General features: G+C 40.4%; 2 protein-coding genes across 4 annotated transcripts; both read right to left on the reverse strand.

Moving 5' to 3' along the window:
• Positions 1 to 757: 757 nt before the first annotated feature.
• LOC119489546 (ubiquitin-conjugating enzyme E2 variant 1-like) lies at positions 758 to 4997 on the reverse strand. Of its 3 annotated transcripts, none has more exons than XM_037772113.1 (4): positions 4889 to 4997; positions 3733 to 3881; positions 2997 to 3122; positions 758 to 1789 (listed from the first exon to the last, which is right to left on the reverse strand). In XM_037772113.1, exons 1-4 carry the CDS (start codon positions 4944 to 4946, stop codon positions 1643 to 1645), a joined length of 480 nt encoding a protein of 159 aa, XP_037628041.1. In that variant the 5' UTR covers positions 4947 to 4997; the 3' UTR covers positions 758 to 1642. The 3 variants fall into 3 exon arrangements, with proteins under 3 accessions (XP_037628041.1, XP_037628040.1, XP_037628039.1); XM_037772112.1 differs by having other exon boundaries at positions 4883 to 4961; XM_037772111.1 differs by lacking the exon at positions 4889 to 4997 and adding an exon at positions 4087 to 4203.
• Positions 4998 to 7576: 2579 nt separating this feature from the next.
• peds1 (plasmanylethanolamine desaturase 1) lies at positions 7577 to 16253 on the reverse strand. Its single transcript, XM_037772110.1, has 6 exons — positions 15892 to 16253; positions 14905 to 15024; positions 14635 to 14726; positions 14400 to 14544; positions 14072 to 14284; positions 7577 to 11559 (listed from the first exon to the last, which is right to left on the reverse strand). The coding sequence occupies exons 1-6, from the start codon at positions 16031 to 16033 to the stop codon at positions 11438 to 11440; spliced, it is 834 nt and encodes a 277-aa protein (XP_037628038.1). The 5' UTR covers positions 16034 to 16253; the 3' UTR covers positions 7577 to 11437.
• Between the last annotated feature and the right edge of the window lie 1858 nt (positions 16254 to 18111).

An 18111-nucleotide genomic window follows, 5' to 3' on the forward strand; every position in this document is an offset into this window, starting at 1 on the left:
CTCTTTATTTCCAGTATTTCTGCTATACTAAGCTAAGCTAAGCTTGCTTGATATCAATCTTCTCATTTAACTCCAGAGAAGAAAGTGAATAAACATAGTGGTTTCTAAGCACTTCTGTTGAATCTGTGAGAATAATTAAAGAGCAGAAGTTCTGTAAATAAACACTACATAAGTAATTATGTATGAATGCTCCATATAAACTTTCATGACTAACACGTATAGTGATCTACAACGACACAAATGCATGAAAAGCATGAATTAAGATTTATGAAAGAAGTGGAGAAAAAGTAAAACAAATTGTCACAGAAAGTAGCAAAGACAGTTTCACAAGTCAGATGAACTCCGACGTTACACAGGACCAAAAGAGGTAGCTGATTTCACTTCTAGTTTCAAGCATGGTTTAAAACTGGGACTTCTGCAGACCTACAGTAGATGTGCATACTATGCTACTATGCATACGATCAGATATAGTGGTATAGATACACAATGTTCACTTTGGACAATTCTTACATAGAAGAGAAGAAAAAAAAAGCCATGTGTGATGAAAGGTGATCACTTCCAGGCACCTTGCCGAGCTGCAGTCATGCTTTTTTTACAACAGGACTGCGTGATTATTCTGTGCAAGCCCATGTCAACACACATTGAGGAGAATATTTCATTAGACATCTGGCCACATCACAATATATCTTTAACATTATTTGCCAGGTTGAATGTGTTTGGGGGGGGGGGGCCTTCATTCATACACCTTGAAAGATTATCTCATAACTAACAGCACGTTTAATGTGCAATAATGTTAAGTGGCCGTTTTTTTTTTTTACTGTTACAAAAAGGCAACACACAAAAGAGGTACACTCAATAAGATTATTTATGTTATTGTACAATCTGCATTTTTTTTAACAAATAATAATAAAAAAAAAGATTAGTAACATGTACAGTATTTGAATGATCGTATATCTGGTGTGGACCGAGGTACTCCGCCTGCCTCGTCGCATCGAGTCCACCCAGAGCTCCAGTGATGGGAGAGGGAGGGCCTGGAATGACTTTCATGAACGCTCAATAAGTGTGTGTTTACACATATATATGTATGTATATTTGCATGTACCTGTTGCTGTGGATTGTATAGGTCTTCTGCTGTGTGTACGTGTGTGTATCCAGATAAATGTGCATGTGCAAAAATGTGTACGTATGTTTGCATGCATCTGTTACTGTGTACTTCAGTCTTCTGTGTATACAGATGTGTGTGTTTGTGTGTGTGTGTGTATGTTTGCATGTATCTGTTACAGTGTACTTAAGTCTTATACTGTGTACTTCAGTCTTCTGCTGTGTGAGCGTGTGTGTGATCAATCTTCTGCTATGTGTGTGTTCATTCTGCTGTGTGTGTGTGTGTGTGTGTGTGTGTTCAATCTTCTGCTATGTGTGTGTGAGCGTGTGTGTTTTCAATCTTCTGCTATGTGTGTGTTGAATCTTCTGCTGTGTCTGTGTGTGTGTGTTTGTGTGTGTGTGCTCAGTCAAGGTGTTGGCAGGAGGTGGAATGTCACATGGCGGAGAGGATGGGGATAAAGGGATGAAAGCAAAACAGACGAGTTGGGCAAGGGGAGGGAGGGAGAGGGAGAAAAAGATGGAGGCAAACGTAGCAGTGGGCTCAGTTGCTGTAGATCTGGCCCTCCGGTGGCTGAGGAAGCTTCATGTTCTCCTTGCAGGTCATGAGCCGTCGCAGCTCCAGCAGCACCATCCGGATACTGTAGGAGTTCTGCCACTTGGCCAGTGCAGTCACCGCGTGCATGTCCACCTGCAGGACAAGAGAACAAGTAAGGAATGGGTGGATGGATTCTACACATCACAAAACACAACATAAATAGTCTACTGTCTTAAATTTTGCATTTCCAAATTACCAAAATGTTAAGATATGTTATGTCATCACAGGTGACTTCCTGTATGTTCAGTTAAGTTTTGAAATTATCCTTTTTTTTTTTTTATTCCAAACCTATATATATGATTATCCTCGATCCGTAGTAAGCCCATTTTGACATACATTAGGAAAATGGAGAACAATGACTAGCCGGGCGTTGCCGCATTTGAAAAATTGAAGGGAGCACAACCACTCGCAAAGAAGTGAAAAAACAATTGCACATTGTCCACTGCCCTCCTGGGGAAAACAGAGCCGTGTCTAGAAAGTAACTATCAATTTCGGAAACTCTCGCAAGATGTCTATGGTTAGGCATTGACCTTGAATAGATAAGATTAGGCATTGACCTAGAATAGTTAAGGTTAGGATAGTTAAGGTTAGGCATTGACCTTGAATAGTTAAGATTAGGCTTTGACCTCGAATAGTTAAGATTAGGCACTGACCACGAATAGTTAAGGTTAGGCATTATCCTAAAATGGTTAAGGTTAGGATAGGTTGTCGGGCAGCGAGTCTCACAAGGATTTTTGCATTTTTTGTTCTCCTACATCGAGAATAATTGACATACTACAGTTTGAGTGAAATCAATCTAAGATCACCTCCTTCGGGTGGATCCTATACGGTTTCTTGGTCATGTCATATTAACAAGTTTTTAGGTGAACAGCAATCAGATTTGGACCAAACCGCTGGTGAGAAAGCACCCTGAAGCGTCTAAATGAAGACGTAGATGACTTACTGTACACCACATATCTTATTGTCTTGTGCCAGAATTAATGCAATGGTTGCATTAGCTGTCTGAGGATTCAAGCATGCACTTACAACAGGAACTAGCTTATCTGCACTGACCAGTCTGCAGAGCAGGCATGACAGTCTTCCTTTAATTGCGTGCAACTTTACTTTTTTTTATACATGCCACTTTATGTGTTAAGCATTTGTGCTGCATGCACATACTCTTTGATATTACAAAATATACATGATTACTAATCATTGTAGCAAGAACAAGACCATTATCTATTTCAAAAGAGACTGCTGACAGCTGAGGCATCCAAAGTTGAGTAATAAAGCCGGAATAAGAACTAGAAGATTTACATACCACACCGTTGGAGGTGTGCACGCCATTCAAGTTTATCTTCGTCACAAATCTGACAAACGGTGGTGACTCTGGGTATTCTGGCCCACATTCAACCTTCAGATTGTACATCCTGTTTTCATAGCTTGTCTGTTGACAGAGACGGGTAGAGAGAGGGAAGTGAACACAAGAACACAAGAACACAATGTTCAAATTTATTCAACCATTAATGTGAAATCTATGGGAGAAATCCTGGTTATGACAGTTAAAAATGTATCTATATTTTTGTACCCAGTTCCATAGCAACAGTAAATATGTTGGCTGAGCCAGATTAATGTCCACAGTCCTCTGATAAAGGTCCTTGAGGTACTGTGGTGTCTTCTAGTTTTATACTTTACAGATGCATATTGAGCTCCAAAGACAGTCAACCAAAACTAAAGAAAACTATAAACAGTTTCAATGAGAACCATACCAGCATGCATAAAAGCCATTCCTACATTTAGCATTTAAAGAATCAATGCTAAAATGCTGATTTTCACTCTGAGGGCCGTGCTTTACGGTGTGCTACTTGTCGCTTCCTGTCATTTTGTGATATTATTATTTGATACTACGGTGTTTTATTGCTCCACTGTCTCAAATTCACTTTCATTATTCATCACACTCAATCCCTTTAGACATAGATCCTGATATGTACACTATGTCAGTCATGCTTATTGCACAGTCCTCATTATAAGAGTTAAAAAAGTGTCACCCCACTCACCCTTGGAGGGCCAAGGATCACCCCTCTCCACCGTGTTAAGGTCATGTCCTCATCATCCTCCAGACCCCAGCTCACTGTCCCATCTCCCACACCTTTCTGGCCTTCCTCCAGCTCTTCCAGGAGCCGGAAATTGCGAGGAACTTTAACGCCTGTTTGTGGACAAAACACACCTTATTAGTATTAGTCAGACTGTTATGCACACGAAAGGGGATTTAGGTACCACCACACTAAAACTGTAAATTTCACAATAGCTTCTGCCGAGGAGAGCAATGACTTGCAGTTCTGAGCAGGTGACTCATGCAGTCACACACACACACAACGTGACAGGAAGATAAGAAACGCCTTAAAGCTGACCGGCTTTCATCTGCCTTTCTTTCCATAATGGTAGACTCAGGAGCTTCAAATGTAGCATGTGGCGATGCTGCTGCATCATCTGGCCTCTGCAGTGAGATCTGATGCTGCTGTAGCGTTAAACTGAGCCATGCAAACACACACAGTCACGCTAACCAGACGGTGCATCACTTCATCATCACATCACCTCAGCATCTCCAGACTCATCACTTCCTCTGAAGCTCAACATGCATCATGTTTTAGTGGTTAGCTGCAGAAAAACGTCCCGTCATTGTTGACGTGAAACATGCACGCAGGCTGAATGATGATGCACTCGCATCTATTAATAGCATTTAAATGTTTTGACACAGTGAAACATCCTTTTTGAGAGTAACTATAATGTTACATCGCATATAAGACAACATTAGCAGGACCGTTATGGTAGCATTAGCGCTGCACGAGCATCGACGCTACACTATTAATGCTACATTACGTCATTAAACGGAAGCCAACACGTCACACATCATTATACACGCATTTGACTGGTGTTAAATGGCTTTTAAACGACATAACAATGACATTATCTGCAGAAAGAGCGCAGCCCGTCGCGCTTTTCTCTAACTTCAGTTCCGTTAGCTTAGCTGTTAGCTACTAGCTTCCTATTCATTCAGCTCAGCAGCGCCGGCTCGGCGTTAGTTTGCTGCTTTTCAACACAACAGGCGCGATCTGTAGATATTCAGCCTCGTTACGACACTGCACAGCTACATCGTGACATTTGATTCAGCCGATGATTCAGCTTGGGATGGATTTCTTTTCGTACATTTACCTAATCCGGCGGCGACCGCCATCTTGTCGCTGCACACTGCGGGAGCGCGCACGTACATTTTGCCATTGTGGCCACAGCGCTGCGTGCGCGTGGACGAGAAACGCAGAGCGTCGCTTCCTTTGTTGTCCCCCTCTGGCGATGGTTAGTTAGAAGCAAGGCAATGTAATGCTGTACAAGGATTTAACTGTTCAGTAGTGTCATAAAACATCTCAAAGGGTGAGAAGAAAGGAGGGCAAGGCAGCTTTATTTGTATAGCACATTTCAGCAACAGGGCAATTCAAAGTGCTTCACATAAACATTCAAGAACATTGAGACAAAGTGCAAAAGAACATTAAGACATAATTAAAATAGTTATAAAAACATAAAAACATTAAGGATTAGAAAATAAAAACAAGCTAAAAATAAAAGCTAGGATAGAAGCTAAAATAGAATATAACACACAAGAGTTAAAGGGACTATTTGTAACTTTCAGAAATGCTTGTTAACAGCGACACCTGTGGCCGTGAAATCAACGAAAGTCAGCGTCGGGCTCGCGCTTGCTAAATATACCTGAACGAGCATCGCTCAAAACAGTGAGGCGACACACGTCAGCTAAAACCACAATATCACTCTATATTTCAGCTGCTTGGCAGTAATGTTAGCTGACCAGACGAAGGTCTCTCCATGAACATGATTTAGATCTGATCCTAGTGTTGGCTTTTACTGCCTCAGCGCAGGCTGATGCAGCGGGGCTCTGCAGCGTGTCTCCCTGCTCTCTCCGCCCGCAGCCGGAGAGAGCAGGGAGACACCGGCATCCGGTCGGTAACGAGACGATAATGTTACTAGCTGAGGAACTCCGTCACTTCACAAGACACGGGAAACCTCTGTTGGTCTGGAGGAGCTGCAGCATTTTTTTCTGCACAAACGTCCACTCTACATTCACTAGATATTCTCAGAGCTAAACTAACTCTTTCGCAGTGTGGAGTGAGCGCGCGTTCACGTCTAGAGGTGGAGCGAGCTGAGAATGCGCGCGCTCTCTGAGTGAAGGCAGGCAGGCAGAGGAGGAGAGGCAGCAGCCACACGCGAACGAGCATATGGAGCGCGCATGTGTGGCGACCCGCTACATTTATACACTTAAAAAGTTACAAATAGTCCCTTTAATGTTGTATTTGAAATACAAAAAACATAACTACTACTTAGATAAAGTAAAAACAAACCTGGCTGGCTATAATAGCCCTGAAAGATGAAGGCCTCCCAACAGGTGTCAGCACATTAATTCATAATTTATAGGCCTTTCCTGTAGCAGACAATTTGATTTGTCATAGAAGGAAAACGATACGATACGATAATACTTTGTCAGACAAGTCTGAAATTTGTTTTGCATCACAGCAGCTACATTTGCAACATCACAGAAAGGACAAAGACAAGAAACAAGGATATTTACATTTAAACATTACAATCACAGAAGACGATATTCAGGGCCCTTCAACGTACATTTGATCTGGGATTAGGCTCCATATTTAGTTTTAGGATTGACTGGTGTACAAAAGAGTGCTTCAGTCTAACCTTATTAAATCGTGGAACCCTGTATCTCTGATTTGATGGTAACAATTCATATTCACTGTTCAAAACATGGTTGGGGTGAGAGACCTTAAGATGTTATTATAATAGGCTGATTCATAGACTTTCTCAAGGGGGTTGACCTACAATCTTTGAGCAGATTTTCATTTGGTGGAGCAGTTTTGACTTTAAAGTAGTGGACAAGAGCATGTGTTACCAATAACATTTATGATCTTGTATTACTTACCTGTGCTTTTCTTACTGTGACGTGCCAAAATGTCTTGCTTGAAAAACACCTTTGACTCTGCTTTTACTGTAGGCTGTAAAACTAACACAGGGATTATAAAGGCAGAGAAAGAGGAAAGTAACAATATAAAGAACATTATATAAGATCAGATAAAACTGTATTTAACATCATTAAACATCTCAAAGTGTGCGAAGAAAGGAGGGAAATCCAAGTTCAAGTGTTAATGTTGTATTTGAAATACAAAAAAAGCTTAACTACTACTTAGATAAAGTAAAAACAAACCATACATAGGGCTATAATAGCCCTGAAAGATGACCTCCCAACAGGTGTCAGCACATTAATTCATAACTTATAGGCCTTTTCTGTAGCAGACTATTTGACTTGTCATAGAAGGAAAAGAGCATGTGTTACCAATAACATTTATGATCTTGTATTACTTACCTGTGCTTTTCTTACTGTGACGTGCCAAAATGTCTTGCTTGAAAAACACCTTTGACTCTGCTCTGACTGTAGGCTCCTAAACTAACACAGGGATTATACAGGCAGAGAAAGAGGAAAGCAACAATATAAAGAATGTTATATAAGATCAGATAAAACTGTATTTGTCTTGAGGGAAATTGCTGTGCAGCATTTGCAATACAAAGTGAGAAGAGTGCAAATATAGAGAGCATAAAATATAATCAGGTCAACAGTAAAGATCAGGTGCGTGTATGTAGTCTTTATTAAGGTAACTGTAAGAGTGCATGGTTAATAAAGAATGTTCATGCTTATGCCATGATATTGCACATTATGTCCAATAAATCAGTTGTAATAATAAAACTATTCAATGTAATCCAGAGAGAATATATAGCTACAACATATTTAATCTAAAGCCAGGAAAGAAATTAATCAGAGAAAACAGGTAGCAGTAATTATCAATTGTTTATTTAGCTTATTTATAAATACAGTTTAACATATACATTGTAAGTCTCCCAAATGGAAGACAACAAAAAGGCATCAAGGCATTATTCTGATATCTAAAACTCCATCACCACCAGCATACATAACCAACTACGACATCCAAATGGGGCTTGCCTCAGAAGAAGTGAGAAGCAAGTGAAGGGGAATTTAAAGTCAGTCAATAAACCGTTTTCCCATATCGCTGGCAAGATTTACAGTAAATCAGTCAGGGAGAGGATAAGGCAATTCAATAAAAAGTCACTTTGCTTTCACAATTTCCAGTATTGGAAAATATTTCTGTTAACCATACATTGTCACGAAATACCCCTCAAATCCACTGATGTCTGTCTCTAAAACGGAAAAACCAAACACAGCTTAATCACAAATTCTCCCTCAAGAACAAGAGGCCAAGTTAACTGTACCTATATATGGCTACAATAGAACCTATAATGCATTTAAAAATCATTAGGCTACTTTGGCCAACAGAATCTGATGGAAACGAGTGACTTACACAACTTTTATCTATTAAATAACGGCCTTAACTTAATAACCATAATAACCTACTTAACCACAATCCTGAGATCATCTGGAGAATAAGAATGTAGAATAAGTTAATGCATGTTAGATCTATACTCACAACCAGACTCCAAACTATGACAAATTATCTCCCAACTATGACAAAACTATGACAGCAAGTCTTTCTCAGAGTTAAGATTGAGTTCCTGCTGAGCTCGCCATATATTTTTATTGCAATGTTGTCAGTTTTGGCAATCTCAAAACTAATTATGGCATGTCTTGTATTTTAAAACCATTATCCTTTGATATTGTTACAAAACACGAAGCATCCTTAAAATTGTCATTACTTTTATATTATCACAAAAAGCAATTTGCTGAAGCGCCAAAACATCCAGTAGAGCCGAAACGCCGAAACTCCTATTTATAAAATAAGTTGTCTGCAAACGTTCAAATGAGTCTACTTTACTGCAGTGCCCAAACTATATTTTGCCTAGTACTGATCAAAAAGAGCTACAGAAGTAGAACTTCTACACCGGCCTTAAACTTTGATCCAGTGACATAAAGGCATTTACCAGCTTGTATTACACTCCTCAGCACACACAAAACTGCTTCTCACAATACTCTACAAGCACTATGCAATCTGCTGTGTACTTCTGCTGTTGACCTATGGTGAATAATTGTATATAATCAAGTATGAAGGATTCAAAAAGTGGAATATTACATCATATAATGCATCAATTTGGCTTAAAAAATAACTATTTACTATTATTAAATTGTCTACTTTGAGTACAACATCAGAAGCTCACTAATTCAGCCTTTAACCTGGTCAACCCAACTGAACAGAAAGGTTAGCTCCTCCAATTTCAACCTAAATTTATTAGATAACATTTTGATAGTTCAAACTTGGGACCATTTGGTCAAAATTTGGGGTCATCTTTTGAAAGCAGCACAATTAATTTCATCTGGAGCTACAGTATAGCACAATCCTCCCTAGTCAGTGTCTGCCTTACAGTAACTAAAAAGAAAGCTGGTGTATCGCTTGCACAAGCCCACATGTTGTATACATGCACGCATTTTCACGTCTGTGCAAGTGACATCTTAATCAGTACAAGTAATTTTGTCATGCTGTTTAAGTTGCTAATTTTCTAAGCTCCAGTTTTCCAACTTAAATAGCAAATATGTGTAAACTAGTAGAAAAAGAAAGGCATTTTTAACCTAATCAGATGAGTTAAGACGTATGGTTTAGGGCTTCTTATTACAATGCATAGTTATTCGCTGTACAATACATTTACATTTACTGGCTAAAGCATTAAAAAAAACTTTCAATCAATCAATTAACTATATAATCTCATCTAGAAGAGTGAAGAAATTCCTGGATCGTAAGCCGTCACCGAATCCCTTGTAACGTCACAGAGTCAGCTTGTCACAGTTACCAAGACGGTACGCGGTGGTGGCATTACTCACGGGGAATGTTACGCTCAGACTAGTTCCTTCCCACGATACAAAAGAAAAGCAAGAAGTGAGGAGCGAAAACAATGTTACACACTGTTGTTGGCACATAACTTTGGAGTATCTGTGTCTGATTGAGTGAGGCACAAATCCCAGAAAGACAGAATAACCGTTGCAACAACACAAAAAAGTGAAGCAAATGAAACAAAACAGAAAAAGACAAGTACTGCATCTGCGGTATGTAAGGCAGCTCGACAAAACTGAGTCTGCCTCTTTCCTGCCAACCTGTCTGTTTATCAGGAGTTAAATAAAAACTAAAAAAGGCTTTTCACGGAGAACACATGATCATCTGCAAAGACTAGTTAGTCGGGCCAGACTGACTCGGCAGAACAGCATGATATGTGTATTTGTCCAGATTTTCTAATGGCCAAGCATCAACACTGACTACAGTTACACATATTTCAATTTGACTTTTTCAGATCAAATTACTCATCTTCTGTTTCTACTACCATCAAAGATGCAAGTTAGAGCTGCAACTATTAATCGATTAGTCGTCAACTATTAAATTAATCGCCAACTATTTTCGATTTATCGATTTGAGTAATTCTTTAAGAAAAATAAGCCAGAATTCTCTGATTCCAGCTTCTTAAATGTGAATATTTTCTGGTTTCTTTACTCCTCTATGACAGTAAACTGAATATCTTTGAGTTGTGGACAAAACAAGACATTTGAGGACGTCATCTTGGGATTTTGGAAACACATATCGACCTTTTTCACCATTTTCTGACATTTTATAGACCAAACAACTAATCAATTATTCAAGAAAATAATCAATAATGAAAATAATCATTAGTTGCAGCCCTAATATTAATACAAACTGTTTCAATGGCCAGATAACAGATTCCAATCAATATGCCAGCTTAGGATCTGACAGCAATGTGAGGAATTTGGTTGTTTGTTTTTGGTTTGTTTAGATTAAAACCCGTTTTCTGAGCTGTCAGATCGGTCATTTAGCATCCTGGGGGATGATTTTGGCTTTAGAGTAGCATTGACTCTTCCACTGCAACTGTAGTCGCTATCTCAGTTTGACAAATCCATGACGAAACTCTTGAATATTGTCATCACCTCTCTTTAAAAATAGTTCCCAAACGTGTGCAGCTAGACCCAAATGTGCAAGAAATCCAGAAATGTAACAGTAATTTACCCCATTTGTTCTTTAGCTATCAACATTGGTAAAGCATTCTTCATCACCCCAGCCCTACTACTTGCCATGGCCTAAATCCAATTGTATTACTTGCACATTAAGTAGACCCTTGCTGAGGTGGAGATGCAAAGACTTATCCAGAGAAAATAAAAAGCTGTGCTAAATATAACGTGATTTATCCACTCTGTAAATGAACAGCTGTGTCTCTGGAGAAGAAAAACAGTGAGTGTTCACTCTTTCAAGTATTCTTTCTTGGGATTGTTTGAACTTTCTGACGTGAGGGAAATCTTTTAATCTCCTTGGAAAGCGATTTCAAATCGTCCGTGTCTGGCTATAAAGTATCTGAATATACCTTCTTAGCAAAAGCATTTGTAAATCGCCTGAAGAAAGCGATGAGTTGTTTTAGACGTACGAAGAGTTTAGGATATATTGCGATTTGAAATGATCTCCACGAGCGATGAAGAATTCCATCAACAGAGCCCTCCTCTTGAAAAACAGACAAAATGTGCAAGACTTAAAGCTATGGCATCAGAAAAAAAGTGTTTGTTAGTTTTTCTTCCTATGGATTATAGTTTGTGTGAGGCAAAAAAGGGGGATGAGAAGCCTGGACGGAGCCAGCGTCTTCTGAGGTAGGGGTGCCGTTAGCCTGCAGGCGTTACTTCACTTTTTGAGCCCATCTCAGGTCGTCCGACCTGGGCTTCTCTCCCGTCACTCTCTGGATGAGATCTTCCAGGTTCTTCCAGAAACCCAGCTTCTCCAGAGGGTAGTTCAGCCAACCTGGAGACAAAGCTCAATGACAGATCTGCCTCACTCTCATCCCATTAACTGAGAGATTTCATCTTCAAAACACTATTTACAGGCTGATTTCATTCTATAATCTCTATTAGGGCTGTGTACTGGCAAGAATCTGGCGATACGATACCTATCATGATTAGTGTTCTATGGTATACCGATACTAGAAAGGTATTGCAATACCCTGCCGTTAACAACGGTACAATACCCCATTTTATTACCTCCGCCAAGGCCAAAGGACTAGGAAGGAGGTTATGTTAACACCGGCGTTGGTTTGTTGGTTTGTTGGTTTGTCCAGTTGGAGGATTACTCCAAAAGTCTGCGATGGATTTGAATGGAATTGTTTGGAGGGGTATGGTGTGGCACAATGAACAATCCATTAGATTTTGGTGGCGATGCGGATCATGGTCCGGATTCAGGACTTTTTTTAAGAATTCCGATCAGCAAGAACATTAAGACCTCTGGATATAACACATGCGCAGTGTAACTGATGACGCGATGATGACGCGTGACCTTCAGAGAAAGAGACAGAGAGAGAGACAGAGAGAGAGCGGGGGGTGGGGAGGAACAGCTGTAGAATCAGCGTTTTTTCACATTAAACTCGGTGAAATACAGTTGAGTTCGACCAAAGCACACTTGGTGATTGTTGGAAAGAGTAACGACGGCGGTTTAGGTGAGCTTTATTTCGTTTTTGTCCAGTTTGAATGAAGTGTTTTACGATGCTCCGCTACGTACAGCTGATCTCAACAGAAACAAAAATACACGTGGATGATGGCGCAAGCTGAACGGAGAGGGGGGCGGAGATCTGCGCTCTCCGAGTGCCATTCTAGTTAGTACTGATATTGAGTTGTGTCAATGTGCGACAGCGGGCTGTGTGTGTGCAGCGCTCTACTTTAGAGGACGCCATTAGGATTGGGATCCCGGGGGAGCAGGCAGTTATAACTTTGCTGCTGGTGGGCAAAAGCGGTCAATAAATAAACTATAGTGATAACCAGAAGGATGGAGTCAATAAATGAAGTTAAAGCAGGTCATGAATCTCTCGCCGGCTGAACAGTCCTGCTCTGAGCTGGTGTCTTTATCAGCAGATCTCCCTTAAAAAAAATAAGGAAATAACAGCGCGGCTCTAATTACCGATCAAATGTACCGTAACATTAGCTTCACCATCTTATCTGAATCTGTCCAAGCATCTCCTGTAATTCAGTACACACTTAAATCCACCAAAGAGCACGTGTTAAAGTATTATTTTACCGTGTTTCTCTGTAACGCGAAATGGACAGAGAGGAAAAGCAGTGAGAGTGACTCTTCACACCACTTTGACACAACACAGCTCTTTCTACAGGTATTGTGGTGTCTTTCTAATTTTAGCAGCTTTTCTCTCATCAACTTCTCGCAGAACGTCTTGTGGGTTTTTGTTTTGGAAGCCTCTCGTCGTCTTTCGTGTTGCAGTACCACTCTCCGGTGATTTAATTTAATTTAACTTAATACATTTAAACATTTTTAATTAATAAAAAAACATTTTAAGTTCCATGTTCTGTCATCTATTATTCCATTACTTTTCCTAATATTTTTTGCTGTGGTATCGTTTCAGTGTCGATATCAAGATATTTAGGCAGGGTATCGTATCGAAGTCAGAACTTTGGTATTGTGACAACACTAATCATGATACAGTGGGTAAGACTCAATATATTGCGATATACAGTGGAAACCGCTTACAGTGATCAAAAAGCTTGGGACAGAATCATTCCTATACAAATGCTGTTTAAATAGTTTGCTTGTAGTAATCAAGAAGTCCACTTACAGTGTTCATTTAGGGTCTTTTCATACATGACAACATATGGAAATACATTTTAAAACTATGTTATACATTAATTGAATTTTGGCCAAAAATGGTAATGCCTCTCCCTCGGTGAGGGAAAAGGCAGTAAATAGCAAAGCGGTCCATTTTATTACTTTTTTATTTATGTCAGAAATATACAAATATCAATTGGATGGTAATGTGCATTAGAAATGATGCACCACAACAAAATTTGGTTATAATAATCATCCGCTTGTAGTGATCAATTTGACCCAGACAGATGTGATCACTATAAGCGGTTTCCACTGTATTGCGATACTGTAAGCAAGACGATATATTACAATTTTTGAAATCTAATTTTAGGAAAACTGTCATAGTATAAAGAACACATCACCGTATGCATAAAATCTGAGTAAAAAAGTGTACTTTTTATGCAATCAGAACAGTCGGATCTGCATTTGCATTTATCAGTCCCTGTAACATCCAGTATCATAGCACTACTTTGAGAGGGCACATACACTGAGATGGTACATCTAATTGCAAATGAAATAAAGTATTGACTGAGTTAATCTTTGCAAGTAAACTAATAATTAAAAATCAATGGGGTTTTTGAGAATTGATACAGTATCACAAACATAATATTGCGATACTCGATATTTTCAATATTTTCTTACACCCTTAATCCCTATAATAAAGACAAACCTGTAGTGATGCAGAAGTACGTCTCGTGAGGCGAGACGTGATGGACGCGGTGGTGCTTGCGGGGGAGGATGATGTGGCAGTCCTGTAGGAGCACGACCCAACGAGGCAGGCCGAAGTACGTGTGCGACCACTTGTGAATCTGGTTGGTTAGGGTCACAAAGATGGCTAGGGCGAACAAGTAGCAGTACCACGGGTAGATATGGTAAATCTCCGCTGTGAAAAGGAGACAGAAACTTGTTTGTTTGGAGTCTTTTTTCCTTTTGAAGTAATAGTTTAGAAAAGCAGACAGAAGAAAATGTCAGAGTCGGTTTGTTGATGCAAAACTCACCGGGGGAGAGGGTGAGGAAGCTGAAGGCCATGTTGGCTAGAGGGATTAGGGTCAGCATGCAGTTGTCACCATTGGTCTCAATGAAGTCGTGACGGGTAATGGCTGTGGGGTCGATGTGGTGCTCTCTAAATGGTCGTATAAAGGCCTGAAAAACACCAAATATGCACTGTGAATGCAGGAAAATGTCCTTTTTTAAAAACAGATTATTTAGAGTACAAAACAACGGATACCTTACCTTTCCAAAGATGGGTAGATCTACTGATCCCCATGTATCAGCCCCCCAGTGAACAAGTCCTGACGCAAAGTCCGCAGTGAGTATTCCTGCCACTGAAAAGGAAGTTTGAGGAGGAGAGAGGCACAGAAACAAAAAGGATGAGAGGACCACTCAAATAAAGAGAGAACAACCAACACTTTGTTTGGACTGCGGCTCTAAAAAACAAACACAGAACTCACCAATCAGCGACAATACGACATTATACTGTATAATGTTTCAGTCAGCACTTACCAATACTCAACAGGATGGGCCACAGATGTCCCGGGTTGAAATTGGCAAGAAGGTGAATGAAATTGAAGGCCATGAGAGAGAAGCAGAGGACGACACTGAACCATTCTTGACATCTTTTGCCTTAAAGGAAAAGCAGAGTAGGATTCAACACAAGGCACACTCCTGATAAGATTATCAGTCACATTATGTCTCAGCTGAACATGGTGTGATATGATGTACAGTGCAAAACGTCCTATTACGTAAACTATTAGCAACATGATTAACTATCAAATGCTTCTTTACATCAGTGAGACTACATTCCTCTGCAATTTGCTTGTTACATGACTGATGAGCAGCTGGGCCTGAAATACCTGTCCTCATCTCACAGTTCGAAGGAGGCTACAGTCTTAGTGGCTATAAAAAAGTCTGATCTCCTTATAGGCAAAGCTGTCGAAATCCAAGATATGAGGAGCCCAAAAGGCATGAAGTATTTGTACAATGGGCGTGAAGGCTTTTCAATGCTATCAATGATAGTGGGAGAACTGGCACAAGTGGAATGGCCAAGATCTCAAAACTGTCCAGACAAGTAGTTTTTGGTTACATATGCATTGCTCTGTGAGTTGGTCTATGGGCTGACTGTTATGAAAGGTCACAGCAGCTCCATGGACAAATGGGGCTTTCTGAGCCCAAAGTAGAGGCACTAGATTCTTCCAGCCTGCATGCTCGAAATGTCAGAGGAAAACAAGCTTATCAAACACAAATCCAACCTCATCCTCACATGATTCCTGTTGTGTAACAACAAAAGTGTGACTGTGACAAACAGCCAGCTGTCTCTCACTGCTCGGTGTCATTTCACTGCAGCAGCTGAAGATAAACTGCTTTGTGGTTTTACTAGTTTCTTTGGTTACTTGGTAACTACGCTATGTAACGCCTGTCGGTTATATCACACCACTCGTGGACACTTGAACGAGCCAATGAAAGACGGATCAGCTGAGAGGATCCACTCACCTGGTGAGTATAAATCAGCCAGTTCTCGGGCTCCGGCGTGTTGTGGACCCCATCTGGCCGAACCCCGGCCCGGTCCCTGCGGCTCCGGCTGCGGGCTCTGTGTTTCCACTCCACACCCGTTCTCGTTAACCATTCTCGCCATTTCTTTCCACACTGTATGGGCCCAGCCCCTTCAATCTCTCGCTCTACTCTACTCACACAGTCAGGAACCAACGGAATCATCAAGTTCTCAGCCCACAACACAACGGAGCGGTTTCAACCAATCAGATGCGAAGTCGTTGAGCGCTGCAGCCAATCACAGCACGGGAAAATGTTACTGAGACAGCCGAGTGACCAATGGGTGTTAGCGAGGGGAAAGACCGCATTTCCTGACCCCACCCGTCCTGTCTGGTGCCTCTCTGCTTCAGCCCTCTGCTGGATGGACTGGAGATGGAGCTCTCTCTCAATTACATTCAATATGCTTTATTGATCATGACTGTCAGGTGAACAATATTGCCAAAGCCTCAATTCAATAATAAATAAATAAAAAAAAGAACGAAACCAAAACATATAGATAGATAGATAGATAGATAGATAGATAGATAGATAGATAGATAGATAGATGGATAGTAACTTTCTTGATCCTGAGGGAAATTCAAGTTTCCAGCATCACAGTTCCATAGTGCGGAGCATGTTAGTAAAAAGGCAGTACAAAAGTTAGTAGTGCAAAGTACAAAAAAATATACCAGATATAAAAATACAAGGAGATGAAGGAAACTGTTAAAACTGAATATAGTGCATGGTAACAGATGTGATACACAACTATTAAAAAAATGAATATAGTGCAGGGTAAGTCCAGTAGATTAGTCTATGAAAGTGCACTGTATGCATTATTATCTGTCCAGCATATATACAGACGTAGGCAAAATTGTTGGTACTCTTCCGTTAAAGAAAGAAAAACCCACAAAGGTCACTGAAATAACTTGAAACTGAGAAAAGTAATAATAAATAAAAATGTATTGAAAATTAACTAATGAAAATGAGACATTGCTTTTGAATTTTGGTTCAACAGAATCATTTTAAAAAACAAACTAATGAAACTGGCCTAGACAAAAATGATGGTACTCTTAACTTAATATTTAGTTGCACAACCTTTTGAGGCAATCACTGCAAACAAGCGATTTCTGTAACTCTCAATGAGACTTCTGCACCTGTCGACAGGTATGTTGGCCCACTCCTCGTGAGCAAACTGCTCCAGCTGTCTCAGGTTTGAAGGGTGCCTTCTCCAGATTGCATGTTTCAGCTCCTTCCACAGATGTTCAATAGGATTTAGATCCGGGCTCATAGAAGGCCACTTCAGAATAGTCCAATGTTTTGTTCTTAGCCATTCTTGGGTGTTTTTAGCTGTGTTTTGGGTCATTATCCTGTTGGAGGACCCATGACCTGCAACTGAGACCAAGCTTTCTGACACTGGGCAGCACATTTCGCTCCAGAATGCCTTGATAGTCTTGAGATTTCATTGCACCCGGCACAGATTCAAGACACCCTGTGCCAGATGCAGCAAAGCAGCCCCAGAACATAACCGAGCCTCCTTCATGTTTCACATTAGGTACAGTGTTCTTTTCTTTGTATGCTTCATTTTTGCGTCTGTGAACATAGAGCTGATTTGACTTGCCAAAAAACTCCAGTTTTGTCTCATCTGTCCAAAGGACATTCTCCCAGAAGCTTTGTGGCTTGTCAATATGCATTTTGGCATATTCCAGTCTCGCTTTTTTATGATTTGCTTTCAACAGTGGTGTCCTCCTCGGTCGTCTTCCATTAAGTCCACTTTGGCTCAAACAGTGACGGATGGTGCGATCTGACACTGATGTACCTTGACCTTGGAGTTCACCTCTAATCTCTTTGGAAGTTGTTCTGGGCTCTTTGGTTACCATTCGTATTATCCGTCTCTTCAATTTGTCATCAATTTTCCTCTTGCGGCCACGTCCAGGGAGGTTGGCTACAGTCCCATGGACCTTAAACTTCTGAATAATATGTGCAACTGTAGTCACAGGAACGTCAAGCTGCTTGGAGATGGTCCTATAGCCTTTACCTTTAACATGCTTGTCAATAATTTTCTTTCTCATCTCCTGAGACAATTCTCTCCTTAGCTTTCTGTGGTCCATGTTCAGTGTGGTACACACCATGATACCAAACAGCACAGTGACTACTTTTCACCCTTTAAATAGGCAGACTGACTGA

The sequence above is a fragment of the Sebastes umbrosus genome, chromosome 6 (genome assembly GCF_015220745.1).
Source record: "Sebastes umbrosus isolate fSebUmb1 chromosome 6, fSebUmb1.pri, whole genome shotgun sequence".
Classification (NCBI taxonomy): Eukaryota; Metazoa; Chordata; class Actinopteri; order Perciformes; family Sebastidae; genus Sebastes; species Sebastes umbrosus.